We start from the raw sequence: 13,989 nt of genomic DNA, 5'->3' as shown, positions 1-13,989 counted from the left end.
TTACAAAACATATTTTTTAAAACAGTGGACTATAACCTTTATTTGAGCTACAGGTTCTTCTGAGAATCTGATAAAAGCTATCTCTCACTACCCTTAAAGAAATGCACATCAACGTGGACACACAGACTTTTGCATATAATTTCAAAGGACCCAACAACCTAAATTAAATACTCTTGACTGGGCACCGTGCCTCACGCCTGCGATCCCAGCACTTTGGGAGGCTGAGGCAGGAGGATCACTTAAGCCTAGGAGTTCAGCACTATCCTGGACAAGATGTCAGGACCCATCTCTACTAAAAATAAAAAATAAATTAGTCGTGTGGTGGCACATGCCTGTAGTCCCAGCTACTTGGGAAGCTGAAATGGGAGGAGCACTTGAGCCTGGGAGGTTGAGGCACCAGTTAGCTGTGATTGTGCCACTGCGTCCTAGCCTGGGTGACAGAGTGAACCCTGTCTCTATCTCACACACACACACAAACCACTCCTACTTCATTTTATGTATGTATTTTTGTTGTTGTTGTTATTTTAGAGATGGAGTCTCACTCTGTCGCCCAGGCCAAAGTGCAGTTGTACGATCTCGGCTCACTGCAACCTCCACCTCCCGGGTTCTGGCAATTCTCCTGCCTCAGCCTCCCAAGTAGCTGGGGTTACAGGTGCACGCCACCCATGCCCAGCTAATTTTTTGTATTTTAGTAGAGACTGGGTTTCACCGTGTCACCCAGGCTGATCTCAAACTCCTGAGCTCAGGTAATCCACCCGCCTCGGCGTCCCAAAATGCTAGGATTACAGGCGTGACCTACCATGCCCGGCAACTGCTGTTAGAATATATAGAGGAAATTTATTCCTACCTTTTATTTGTGAGCATTTCTGAACGTATACAGAAGTAGAGCAAAAAGTGTAACTCCCACATACATTTGACTCATTCAGCATTTTCAAGATATTGTGTTTCTTAAAAAAAATAGTTCCTTAAATAACAACAATGTCATTATCACAGTTACCAGTTTTTCTTGAGACAGTGTCTTGCTCTGTCTGGAGTGCAGTAGCACGATCACAACTCACTGCACCCTTGACCTCCCTGGGCTCCAGTGATCCTCCTACTTTAGCCTCCGGAGTAGCTGGTACTATAGGCACACACCACTATGCCTAGCTATATTTTGGTTTTTTTTTTTTTGGTAGAGATGGGTTTTCACCGTATCTCCTAGGTTGGATAGTTACCAATATTAACTATCAATATTTGATAGCAAAATCTGTCTGAAAAATGTCTTTTTACAGATTGGTTCATTCAAATCAGGATCTAAACAGTTTAGTTGGTTTGCTCGTGGAATTTATTGTTTATCTTTCATCTGTTTCAATCTGAAGCAGTCTTTCCTTCTTTTTCTTTTCCTTGCTGTTGCCTTGTAGAAATCCAATCATCAATCCAGTAGCATGTCCAGCATTGTAAGGACATTCTAAGGCTTTTTTTTTTTAACCCTCTTCGTAGTGAATTTCTTCCTCTATCTCCTGCATTTTCTATAAAATGAAAGTTTATTATATAGGCTTGATTCGGTTCAGCTCCTTTTTTGAGGAAGAATAGAATACTTCATAGGTAGTGGTTTGTTCATCAGACTGTTAGAAGACACAAAAGGTTTCATTGTCCTTTTAGTGATACTGAGATGGATTGCTGGATTCAAGTAGTAAGCCTAATACTGCCATTGTGGAATTCTCCATCAGACTTTAATCATCCATTGATAATCATTGCTGGAATTTATTATTTCATTTAGGATTACAAAAGGGGAATATTTATTTGTTCATTTTTTATTTTTTTGAGACAGTGTCTCGTTCTGTCACCCAGGCTGGAGTGCTGTGGAGCGATCTCAGATCACTGCAACCTCCACCTCCTGGGTATAAGCAATTATCCTGCCTCAGCTTCCCGAGTAGCTGGGACTACAGGCATGTGCCACCATGCCTGACTGATTTTTGTATTTTTAGTAGAGACAGGGTTTCACCATGTTGGCCAGGCTGGTGTTGAACTCCCGACCTCAGGTCATCCAGCCACCTTGGCCTATCAAAGTGCTGGGATTACAGGCAAGAGCCACTGTGCCCGGCCAAAAGGATATTTTAAATCTGTGATTCCTTCCCCAGTTACTAGCTGCAATTCTGTAAAAAAAAAAATTTTCCTGTCCTATATGGATATTTCATTACTCCGAAACGCTTAATTTTTGACTCTTGTGTACCATTTTTCAACGTTAGAAGGCAATCTCCTAATTCTTTCTACTAGTGTCCAATGAATAGATACTGTTTTTTCTTTTTAAAAATTCAAGCTTATATATATATATATATTTTTTTAATTTATTTATTATTATTATACTTTAAGTTGTAGGGTACATGTGCATAACGTGCAGGTTTGTTACATATGTATACTTGTGCCATGTTGGTGTGCTGCACCCATCCAAGCTAATATATTTAATTATGAAACTGTTAGCGTTTTCATACCAAGTAGAATAATTTTGAGTTTTATTGAGTGATAAATATATTGTAGGTAGGTTTTTATCCTGGGTATGTTTTTGTGATCCATCTTCAAAGCTCTCTTCCTTACATCACCAATTGTGTGCTCAATGAATGCAAAGTAAAGATTTGTTCAAGAATTTTAACACAGTTTCGATATTTCCTTGAATTTAGGAAAAAGAGATAGCAGTCACATCACTAACAGAATCTTTTACTATAGTATAAATCAATACTTTAGAGCTTCATTTGGACAAGCACATTTGTTCACAATACAGATTAAACTCCAATATTATAAGGTCTAGAATAATGGAATTCTAACAGTTTTAGGAAGAAGTAAAATGTAAGCCCAAGATTTTCAAATGTAGCCAAGTGATTGTTTTTTCCATTTTATAACCAAAGCGAGGAGATCTGGCTCTAGTTTTGGCTCTACTTAAGCTTTACTTTTCTCATTTGGAAAGTGAGAGTTTTGGACTAGATCTACTGTACGTTCTTTTCCAACTCTGTATGATTTTATGTAAGTTTGCAAAAATTTGTTTCTACTAATTAGTATATTTTCACTTTTCAATTACAGAGTCTATCAATGTTTAGGTTATTTTAAGTTATTACAATAATTTCATTATGTTTAGTAATATGGTATTTTTATAATTGTGATAGAAAAGTTTTATGCTCCTAGGAACTTCAAGAGCAGCTGAAGATCACAACCTTTAAAGATCTTGTAATCAGGGACAAAGAACTCACAGGGGCATTAATTGCTTCTCTTATCAACTGCTACATCAGAGATAATGCCGCTGTTGATGGCATTAGTTTACATTTGCAGGATATCTGCCCACTTCTGTATAGCACTGATGATGCCATTTGTTCCAAGGTATGATACTTTATTATCTATTTCATTGTTAGTTATAAGAGGTATCATGTATGATGAACCATCTTGTTTCACTTAATATAGGACCTCAGTCAGTTAGATCTCTTAACCTCTCCTAGCCTCAGGATCCTCATCTAAGAAAGTGGTTGGAATATGTGGCTTCTTAAAACCTGTGTATACTCTTTTAAGCTTAGCTTTTCTTTTTAAAAATATTTTTGTTTATTTATTTGACACAGGTTTTCACTCTGTTGCTTAGGCTGTAGTGCAGTGCTGTGATCATAGCTCACAGCAGTGTCTAAGTCCTAGACTCAAGCAGTCCTCTCACGTAGCTGGGGACTACAGGTGTGCAGCACTGCACCCAGCCAAATTTTTTCTTTTTCATAGAGACATGTTCCGATTTGTTGTACAGGCTAGTCTTGAACTCTTGGCTTCAAGCGGATCCTCCTGCCTCAGCCTCCCATAGTGCTGGGATTATAAGTGTGAGCCGCTATGCCCGGCCCTCCTTTAAGTTTTTCATGAGGAATCTTCTATTTTTTTTATATATTTTTATTTATTTATTTTTTTTTTTATAAGACAGAGTCTTGCCCTGTCGCCCAGGCTGGAGTGCAGTGGCACCATCTCAGCTCACTGCAACCTCTACCTCCCAGGTTCAAGTGATTCTCCTGCCTCGGCCTCCCAAATAGCTGGGATTACAGGTGTGCACCACCACACCTGGCTAATTTTTTATATTTTTGGTAGAGACATGGTTTCACCATGTTGTCTAGGGTGGTCTTGAACTCCTGACCTCCGCCTGCCTCGGCCTTGCAAAGTGTTGGGATTATAGACATGAGCCTCTGCTCCTGGCCCATAAAGAATCTTTGATAGTGTTTTTAGGCCATATTAAAAAGTCAAAGGTGAGAAATTAAGAAAAATCACTAAATTTACAAATTAAGAAAATTTAGGGAATAATTTATCTCCTTAGAAGTTAAGGAAAAGTACTAAAACTTCAAGTAAATCTTTTGGTGAATTATAGTTAATGGGGGCGTTTTTATTGATCCTTTCCTACAGGTGGAAAAAATAAATAAATGAGTGTCGCATGGACTGCCTGCTGCCCAATAATGTATTGACTAGGCAAGATAATTACCAGACAAAAGCTCTCTTGCTTAACATATTTGTGAGAGGAATTAAGAATAGCTAGGAATTTTTGGTCAAAAACTTTTCTGCCTAAAATTAAGAAGTAAGTTTGTAGAGTTGTTTTCATTTTTAATGGTAATAATCATATATAAATTTAGACATAGACTAAAACTTAGTTGACAGCATCATCTGTCTGCTTGGTTTTATATATTTTTAAGTTCTTGTTATCTCCTCTTCTAGGCAAATGAGCTTCTCCAGCGTTCCCGACAAGTTCAAAATAAGACTGAAAAAGAAAGAATGTTAAGGGAATCATTAAAGGAATATCAAAAAATTAGCAATCAAGTGGACCTTTCCAATGTTTGTGCTCAGTATAGACAAGGTGAGAAATAAAATGTTTCTTGTATCTTTTACTCAACTCAGAAGATAAATGATAGTGTATGAATGAAGCGAGCTAATGATGAAAAGCCACTTTCCAGACGCAAATCTTCTTTCAACATCAGAGGCCGAGTGAAAGGACATAGGAATGTCGTATCATTGTGTTGCAATATCTGATGACTACACTGACCTGCAGAAGCTGTAATGGTCTTTTTATCTTTTGAAATGTATAAGTTTTGTTTGTTTGTTTGTTTGTTTTTTGAGATGGAGTCTCTCTCTGTCAGCCAGGCTGGAGTACAGTGGCACGATCTCAGCTCCCTGCAGCCTCCGCCTCCCAGGTTGCAACAATTCTCCTGCCTCAGCCTCCCTGGTAGCTGGGATTACAGGCATGCGCCACCATGCCCAGTTAATTTTTATTTATTTATTTATTTTTTACTTTTTTTTTTTTTTTTGAGATGGAGTCTCTCTCTGTCACCGAGGCTGAAGTGCAGTGGCATGATCTCAGCTCACTGCAAGCTCTGCCTCCCAGGTTCACGCCATTCTCCTGCCTTAGCCTCCCAAGTAGCTGGGACTACAGGTGCCTGCCACCATGCCTGGCTAGTTTTTTGTATTTTTAGTAGAGATAGGGTTTCACCGTGTTAGCCAGGATGGTCTCGATCTCCTGACCTCATGATCCGCCCACCTCAGCCTCCCAAAGTGCTGGGATTACAGGCGTGAGCCACCGCGCCCAGCCAATACCCAGCTAATTTTTGTATTTTTAGTAGAGATAGGGTTTCACCATGTTGGCCCAGCTGGTCTAGAACTCCTGACCTCAGGTGATACACCCATCTCAGCCTCTCAAAGTGCTAGGATTACAGACGTGAGCCACTGCGCCTGGCTGAAATATGTAACTTTTTAGCATTAGAATTTCAGTTCTTGTCCATTTCAATTACTGTTATGTTTTAGATTGCTCTGGATTACATTTATTTTTCAGGTATTTAAAATTTTTTGAGTTTTAAGGTATAATCTGCTTACTTTTTAAAAAATTACTTTAAATCAAATCTAAGATAATGTAAAGGCTCTGTTTGCACAGATATTATATTTAATCTCAAGGTATTTTTCCCCCCTCCTGTAGGGAACTAAAACTTTCCTTTTTGTTGTTTGAAATATGATCTTTTTTTTTCCAATGAAGAAATATATATAAGTTTTTGTTTTTTGTTTTTGGTGGTTTTTTTTTGTTTTTTTTTTTTGAGACAGAGTCTCACTGTGTCGCCCAGGCTGGAGTGCAGTGGTGCAATCTCGGCTCACTGCAACCTCTGCCTCCCCGGTTCAAGTGATTCTCCTGCCTCAGCCTTTTGAGTAGCTGGGATTACAGGCATGTGCCACCACGCCCGGCTAATTTTTGTATTTTTAGTAGAGGCGGGGTTTCACCATGTTGGTCAGCCTGGTCTCGAGCTCCTGACCTCGTGATCTGCCCGCCTCAGCCTCGCAAAGTGCTGGGATTACACACCCGGCCCCCAATGAAGAAATGTATTTAACAGATGCCTTTTAGGCATGTTAAGACTTTTTTCTTCTGAAGACCTATCAGAAATATTTTATGTTAGCAGGGTAACTATTGTACAGTAGAGACATAACCTTGACCATTATTTTTATGTGCCAGCTAAGGAAAAATGTATCCAACTTAGTAGTAAGTCATAGGCCTTCATTCTTTTCTTTCCCATCAGTGAGATTTTATGAGGGTGTGGTGGAACTTTCTCTTACGGCTGCAGAGAAAAAAGATCCTCAAGGTCTTGGACTTCATTTCTATAAACATGGAGAACCAGAAGAAGATATAGTTGGACTTCAGGCCTTCCAAGAAAGGTGCATTCCGTTACCTTAGCAGATTGTCATATTTATGGATACAGACTTTTTTTTTGCGTAAAGTTTTTTGTTTTTTGATTTATATATATTTTTTGAGACAGAGTCTTGCCCTGTCATCTGGGCTGGGGTGCAGTGGTGTGATCTTGGCTCACTGCAACCTCTGACTCCCAAGTTCAAGGTATTCTCGTGCCTCAGCCTCCCATGTAGCTGGGATTACAGGTGCGCACCACCATGCCTGGCTAATTTTGTATTTTTAGTAGAGACAGGGTTTCACCATTTTGACCAGGCTGGTCTTCAACTCCTAACCTCAATTGATCCACCCACCTCAGTCTTGCAGAGTGCTAGGATTACAGCCATCAGCCACCGTGTCTGGCCTCCTTGTGTAAAGGTTTAATTGACAATATTAGGGAAATAATATTTCAAGTGTAACCCTTATAATACTGAATTATCCTTTTGCTTTTACTTGAAAGTGACTTCTTGTTTTATCAAAGGCCTGAATATTAATAGGTTAAGGTTATAGGTTATAACTTTTTTTTTTTTTTTTTTTTTGAGTCACCCGGGCTGGGGTATAGTGGCACGATCTTAGCTCACTGCAACCTCCTCCTCCTGGGTTCAAGCGATTTTCCGGCCTCAGTCTTCTGAGTAGCTGGGATTACAGGCACACACCACCATGCCCGGCTAGTTTTTGTATTTTTAGTGGAGACAGGGTTTCACAATGTTGGCCATGCTTGTTTCAAACTCCTGACCTCAAGTGATCCACCTGCCTCAGCCTGCCGAAGTGTTGGGATTATGGGCGTGAGCCACCGCGCCCTGCTCATAGGTTATAATTCTTAACCTAGAAGTAAAATGTATTCTGATGAGAATTCTTAAATGCTTATGAGTGTTTTTTAACTTACCTCTGTGATTCTTCTGAGACTTACTAATGTGTTTTTAAATGGGATTACTTGTTTGAAAACAAAACTAGCTATTTTTTTTCTCCAATTTTTTGGTTCTGGATGATGATTAGTATTTCATTTTATTTTATTCATGTATTTATTTTTTTTGAGACAGAATTTTCACTCTTGTTGCCTAGGATAGAGTGCAGTGGCACAATCTCAGCTCACTGCAACCTCCACCTCCTGGATTTAGGCGATTCTCCTCCCTCAGTCTCCCTGGTAGCTGGGATTACAGGCAAACGCCACCACGCCCAGCTAAGTTTTTTGTGTTTTTAGTATAGAGAGGGTTTCTCCATGTTGGGCAGGCTGGTCTCTTACTCCTGACCTCAGATGATCTGCCCACCTTGGCCTCCCAAAGTTCTGGGATTACAGGCGTGATCTGGCCTAGTATTTCATTTTAAAGGATAATTTTTATGTATTCCCAAATTTGTTGAGACTGTTAAAAGAGAAATGTATGTCCTTAAAAGAAATATAGGCCGGGCACAGTGGCTCACAACTGTAATCCCAGCACTTTGGGAGGCTGAGGTGGGCAGATCATGAGGTTAGGAGTTTGAGACCAGCCTGACCATCATAGTGAAACCCTGTCTCTACTAAAAATACAAAAATTAGCCAGGCATGGTGGTGCACACCTGTGATCCTGGCAACTTGGGAGGCTGAGGCAGGAGAATTGCTTGAATCCAGGAGGCAGAGGTTGCAGTGAGCTGAGATTGCACCACAGAACTCCAGCCTGGGTGTCAGAGCAAGGCTCTGTCTCGGAAAAAAAAAAGAAATATATATAACCTTTCTATAACATATATATATGGAGGGTGTTTTGTTTTGTTTTGTTTTTGTTTTTGAGACAAAGCCTCCCTCTGTCTCCTGGGCTGGAGTTCAGTGGCAGCATCATAGCTCACTGTAGCCTTGACCTTTTGGGCTCAAGTGATCCAGTGATCTTCCCACCTCAGCCTCCTGAGTAGCTGGGACTACAGGCACATGTCACCACACTCGGCTAATTTTTTTTATCTCTTTAATTTCTGTAGAGACAGGGCCTCACTATAAGCCCAGGCTGGTCTTTAACTCCTGGGCTCAAGCAATCCTTCCTTCTCAGCCTCCCAAAGTGCTGAGATTACAGGTGTCAGCCACCACATCTGGCGAAAACATATTTTTTTATTACTATATTTAATGACTTTACCCTTTTATGTTTAACCAAACGCTTCTCAAACTTACTGAAAAAGTATATGGTTTCTGTTACTTTAAATGCCAAATATGTACATATATTCTGCCAAATAGTCTTGAAATCCTTGTATATACTTAAATTAGGTAAGGTAAATCAATGGCTTTCTTTTTTTGTTGTTTGTTTTGTTTTTGGGGGGTTTTGTTTTTTGTTTTTGAGACAGGGCCTCATTCTATTGCCTGGGTTGGAGTGCAGTGGCATGATAATAGCTCACTTGCAGCCTTACATTTCTGGGCTCAAGCGATCCTCCTGCCTCTGCCTCTCAAGTAGCTGGGATTACAGGTGCATACCACCACGCTTGGTTAATTTTTTGTTTTGGTTTGGTTTTTTTGTTTTTTTGTTTTTTGTTTTTTGAGACAGGGTCTTGCTGTCGCCCAGGATGGAGTGCAGTGGCATGATCTCAGCTCACCTCAACCTCTGCCTCCCAGGTTCAAGCAATTCTTGTGCCTCAGTCTCCTGAATAACTGGCACTACAGGCGTGCACCCCTACGCCTGGCTAATTTTTGTATTTTTAGCAGATACGGGGTTTCACCATGTTGGCCAGACTGGTCTTGAACTCCTGACCTCTGGCAATCCCCCTGCCTTCGTCTCCCAGAGTGCTAGGATTACAGTTGTGAGCCACTGTGCCCGGCCAATTTTTTGTATTTTTTGTAGAGACATGGTCTCACTCTGTTGCCCTGGCTAGTCTTGAACTCCCAGCCTCAAGCCCTCCTCCTACCTTGACCGCCCTATGGCTGGCATTACAGGCGTGAGTCACCACACTTGCCATCATTTGCTTTCTAGTTAAATAATGTAATTGTTCCTTTTCCATTCTCCTTCAGATTAAACAGTTACAAGTGCATTACAGACACACTTCAAGAACTGGTAAATCAAAGTAAGGCCGCTCCTCAGTCTCCCAGTGTACCCAAAAAACCTGGTCCTCCAGTATTGTCATCTGATCCAAATATGCTGAGTAATGAAGAAGCAGGACATCATGTAAGGGACATAGTATATTTTCATTCTGAGAATACACTGTTTAGAAGTTCTGCATGGTAATGGTGGCACAATCATCTTGGGGAAAGGTAGTAGTTCTTAGAAGTTATCATGTAAGGATTCTTGATTTCTTACTGGAGTTTATAGGTCTAAAGGGTTGTGATGCCCAGAAACAGAGCCTTTAACTGCTAATTTTTACTATTTTCTTTATTTTAGTTTGAACAAATGCTTAAATTGTCACAGCGATCCAAGGATGAGCTCTTTAGTATTGCCCTTTATAATTGGCTAATACAAGCTGACCTTGCAGATAAGCTGCTACAGGTAAATCTTTTTTTTATTGCAGTTGTGTTAATTATTCTTAAGGAGCATAACTCAATGATTTGAGCACGTACATAGATGTAAAAAATTCAGTTTCTCATCCCATGTCTACTATTAGATGTTTAAAGCTGAGTAATGCAATATCTTTTCCTAAGGGGCAAAGTAGGCTACTGCTCCAATTTTCTTGTTATTTCGAAGCTGATTGGGATAGTTTATATTGCGGGGTAGAAATCACTGGATTATGAATTATGAGTCCCGTAGGTCATCTTAACTCTGCCGTTAAGTCACTATGTGACTTCAGATACATCCTTTTACCTACCCTAAGTCTCAGTGTTCCTCAGTCTATTTAATGAATACATAGCATTTGATAATTTCAATAATGCCTTTGAGCTCAGTGTCTAGGAATCGATAGCTGTGTTATCAAAGTTTATTTTAAAATGTGTAATTTTGTAGTAAATTTCCTTTTTTTTTTTTTGAAATGGAGTCTGACTCTGTCGCCTAGGCTGGAGTGCAGTGGCACGATCTTGGCTCACTGCAACTTCCGCCTCCTGGGTTCAAGCGATCCTCCTGCCTCAGCCTCCCAAGTAGCTGGGATTACAGGTGCCCACCACCACGCACGGCTAATTTTTATATCTTTTTAGTAGAGACGGGGTTTCACCATGTTGGCCAGGCTGGTCTCAAACTCCTGAGCTCAGGTGATCTGCCTGCCTTAGCCTCCCAAGATGCTGGGATTGCAGTTATGAACCACTGTGCCCAGCCAAATTTCCTTTTCTTTTTTGAGGCAGGGTCTCAATCTGTAGCTTAGGCTGGAGTGCAGTGCAATGGCATGATAATGGCTCACTGTAGCCTTGACCTCCCTAGACTCAGGTGATTCTCCCACCTCAACCTCTTGAGTAACTAGAACTGTAGGCCCGCACCACCACACCCAGCTAATTTTTTTGTAGAGACATGGTTTTGCCATATATTGCCCGGGCTGGTCTTGAACTCCTGAGCTCGTGTGATCTGCCCACCTCGGCCTCCCAAAGTGCTAGGATTACAGACATGAGCCGCCATGCCCAGCCTACTAAACTATTGTTATCAACCTAATAGAATTATTTTGGGAACTCTTATGCTAACTGTGGTAAAACAAAAATTGTTTATAATAAGAAAATTTGTCCTCTCTTTTGTTATTGTTGGATTATAATTTTGCTTATTTTCATAAAACAAGGCAAAGTTGTAATTGACTTAAAAATATTGTATTTTCCTTATCAGGAACATTATCTGTAGGTGGTTAGAAAATTTTTCTGAATAACTATATAATTTCTAGGTTGCTTCTCCATTTCTGGAGCCCCATCTAGTCCGAATGGCCAAAGTTGATCAAAACAGAGTTCGTTATATGGATTTACTCTGGCGGTATTACGAGAAGAATAGAAGTTTCAGTAATGCTGCTCGTGTACTGTCCAGACTGGCTGACATGCATAGGTATGGCATAATATTTTCTTTTTTTTTTTTTTTTTTTTTTGAGACAGAGTCTTGCTTAGTTGCCCAGGCTGGAGTGCAGTGGCGCGATCTCGGCTCACTTCAAGCTCCGCCTCCCGGGTTCACGCCATTCTCCTGCCTCAGCCTCCCGAGTAGCTGGGACTACAGGCGCCCGCCACCTCGCCCGGCTAATTTTTTGCATTTTTAGTAGAGACGGGGTTTCACCGTGTTAGCCAGGATGGTCTCGATCTCCTGACCTCGTGATCCGCCCGCCTCGGCCTCCCAAAGTGCTGGGATTACAGGCGTGAGCCACCGCGCCCGGCCATGGCATAATATTTTCATTGTGAAGAATGATTGAAAACTGAGCTGTATGTACTTACCTTCAGTTTTCCTTAATTTTAGAAGACTCTAAGTTTTAATATACTGACCTAAATTTTTTAAATAGGATGTTATTTTTTAGACATAAAGTATTTCTTTGTGTGTTGTCTAAAATTGTGGATCTTTCTTATTAGAAATCTAAAATAGATTTTTTTTTAATCTAATGCTTTTTTTCAAGTTTCAGATGGCCTTTTATGTGCATTTGGTATGAAACAGTACATACTAATTGACATATTTGTATCTTCAATCCTTAAGAAATTGTGTAACTAAAAATAAGCGTTTTCGCTTCTAGCACAGAAATTTCACTTCAGCAGCGATTGGAGTACATTGCTCGAGCCATTCTTAGTGCGAAAAGTTCCACTGCCATTTCATCAATAGCTGCCGATGGTGAATTCCTTCATGAATTAGAAGAAAAAATGGAGGTAAGCGCTAAAGATCTTAAGCTGTGTCCACGTTGAGTACTAGCCACGTAGTTTTTCCACATTCCATTCTTCCCTTGGTAAGTAATAGGTCTGTAGAAGTCATTATTATTCTAGTTGCTTTTGCCTGTTTATTTTTATGTTTAGATACAAATCTTAAAGAGATTTCTAAGGATACACTTGGGTCATAAAAACATTGCTGTAATTTAGAAGTTTTCTCTTTGGCATTTCTAAAGGTTTTTCCCAGCTGGGTGCAGTGGCTCACGCCTGTAATCCCAGCACTTTGGGAGGCCGAGGCAGCCAGATCATGAGGTCAGGAGTTCGAGACCAGCCTGGCCAACATGGCAAAACCTTGTCTGTACTTTAAAAAAATACAAAAATTAGCCAGGGGTGGTGGCACACACCTGTAGTCCCAGCTACTCAGGAGGGTGAGGCAAAAGAATCACTTGAACCCAGGAAGCGGAGGTTGCGGTGAGCTGAGATTGCACCACTGCATTCCAGTGTGGGAGACAGAGTGAGACTCTGTCTCAGAAAATAATAATAATAATTAAAAAAAAGGTTTTTCCCAACTGTTTCAACAGCAAGTGGATTACATCACATTCATCATTTATTCTGGAAGCAAATAAGTAGATGTATGAAGTAGAGTAGGCTAAAAATTCCCTAACTAAGAGAATAAAAAACATACCATCATCCAAACACAAAAGTTTGTTTCTTATTCACAAGAATCCAGGGTTAGTCTTCCTGATTGGCAGCCGGCTTTCCTTCATGTGGTTGATTTAGGAACCCAAGTTCTATTTTCTGGCACTACCATTCCCTAGGGCCTTTTGCTTTATCTTCAGCAGAGGGAGGAAGGAAAAGAAAGAACACATTCACTCTCTTAAAAGCTACAGCCCTGACATGATACACTTTACTTCTACTTACATTCCTTTCAAGAGAACTTGGTTTTATGGCCATACTTCCCTTGCAAAGGAGGCTGAGCTGTGTGGCCATACCTCCCTTGCAAAGGAGGCTGAGTCTAACCATTTGACTACAGTCTTGGAAGGTATGAATATTGGTGGGCAGCAAGGGATCTGCCACAGTACACTTCCTGTGAAATCTGTTATGTTTAGTTGATGTCTGTTATGATGATGTTAGCCTATTATGATGGAAATCTTCATTTATACATTATTTTAGCAAACTTAGAAAGTCAGATAGTAGGAACCACTCTTTCAAATGTATGTTGATTTATCATAAATAAATTAAGACATCCTATTTTCTGCCCAAATTAGGTTGCTAGGATCCAACTTCAGATACAAGAGACACTACAAAGGCAGTATTCCCATCATTCTTCTGTACAGGATGCAGTGTCTCAGCTGGATTCTGAGCTGATGGACATAACTAAGGTAATAAAAAAGCAAGTTTTTGTAGTCGTCACCTAATAATGAGAAATTTTTGTTTTTTATTTTGCTTTTTGTTTCATGAGGAAAATTACCTTATCTCCACAAATAAGATAAGGCATCTTTGGCAGCTTGTCAGTAGGCTGACAGATCACCACTGTTTCATCTGACTCCTAGAAAAGTCTAAGCTACTCTTTCCAGGCCAGTAGCTACAAAGAACCTATCAACCTCACGAGAGCTGTGTTAAA

At 40.3% G+C, this 13,989-nt stretch overlaps 1 protein-coding gene across 2 annotated transcripts in view; it reads left to right on the top strand.

Annotated features, from left to right (window-relative positions):
* Window positions 1–13,989, top strand: part of NUP155 (nucleoporin 155) — a 73,913-nt gene that overhangs the window by 52,788 nt on the left and 7,136 nt on the right. For both annotated transcript variants that reach the window (XM_031666116.1, XM_031666117.1), the window contains 8 exons: window positions 3,157–3,348; window positions 4,699–4,837; window positions 6,537–6,672; window positions 9,642–9,795; window positions 10,009–10,113; window positions 11,417–11,571; window positions 12,239–12,368; window positions 13,634–13,747. In XM_031666116.1, the coding sequence (XP_031521976.1) occupies window positions 3,157–3,348; window positions 4,699–4,837; window positions 6,537–6,672; window positions 9,642–9,795; window positions 10,009–10,113; window positions 11,417–11,571; window positions 12,239–12,368; window positions 13,634–13,747 (1,125 nt within the window). The remainder of the gene's footprint in view (window positions 1–3,156; window positions 3,349–4,698; window positions 4,838–6,536; window positions 6,673–9,641; window positions 9,796–10,008; window positions 10,114–11,416; window positions 11,572–12,238; window positions 12,369–13,633; window positions 13,748–13,989) is intronic.

The sequence above is a fragment of the Papio anubis genome, chromosome 5 (assembly GCF_008728515.1).
Source record: "Papio anubis isolate 15944 chromosome 5, Panubis1.0, whole genome shotgun sequence".
NCBI classification, from domain to species: domain Eukaryota; kingdom Metazoa; phylum Chordata; class Mammalia; order Primates; family Cercopithecidae; genus Papio; species Papio anubis.
This window is presented reverse-complemented; position numbering and strand designations above follow the sequence as displayed.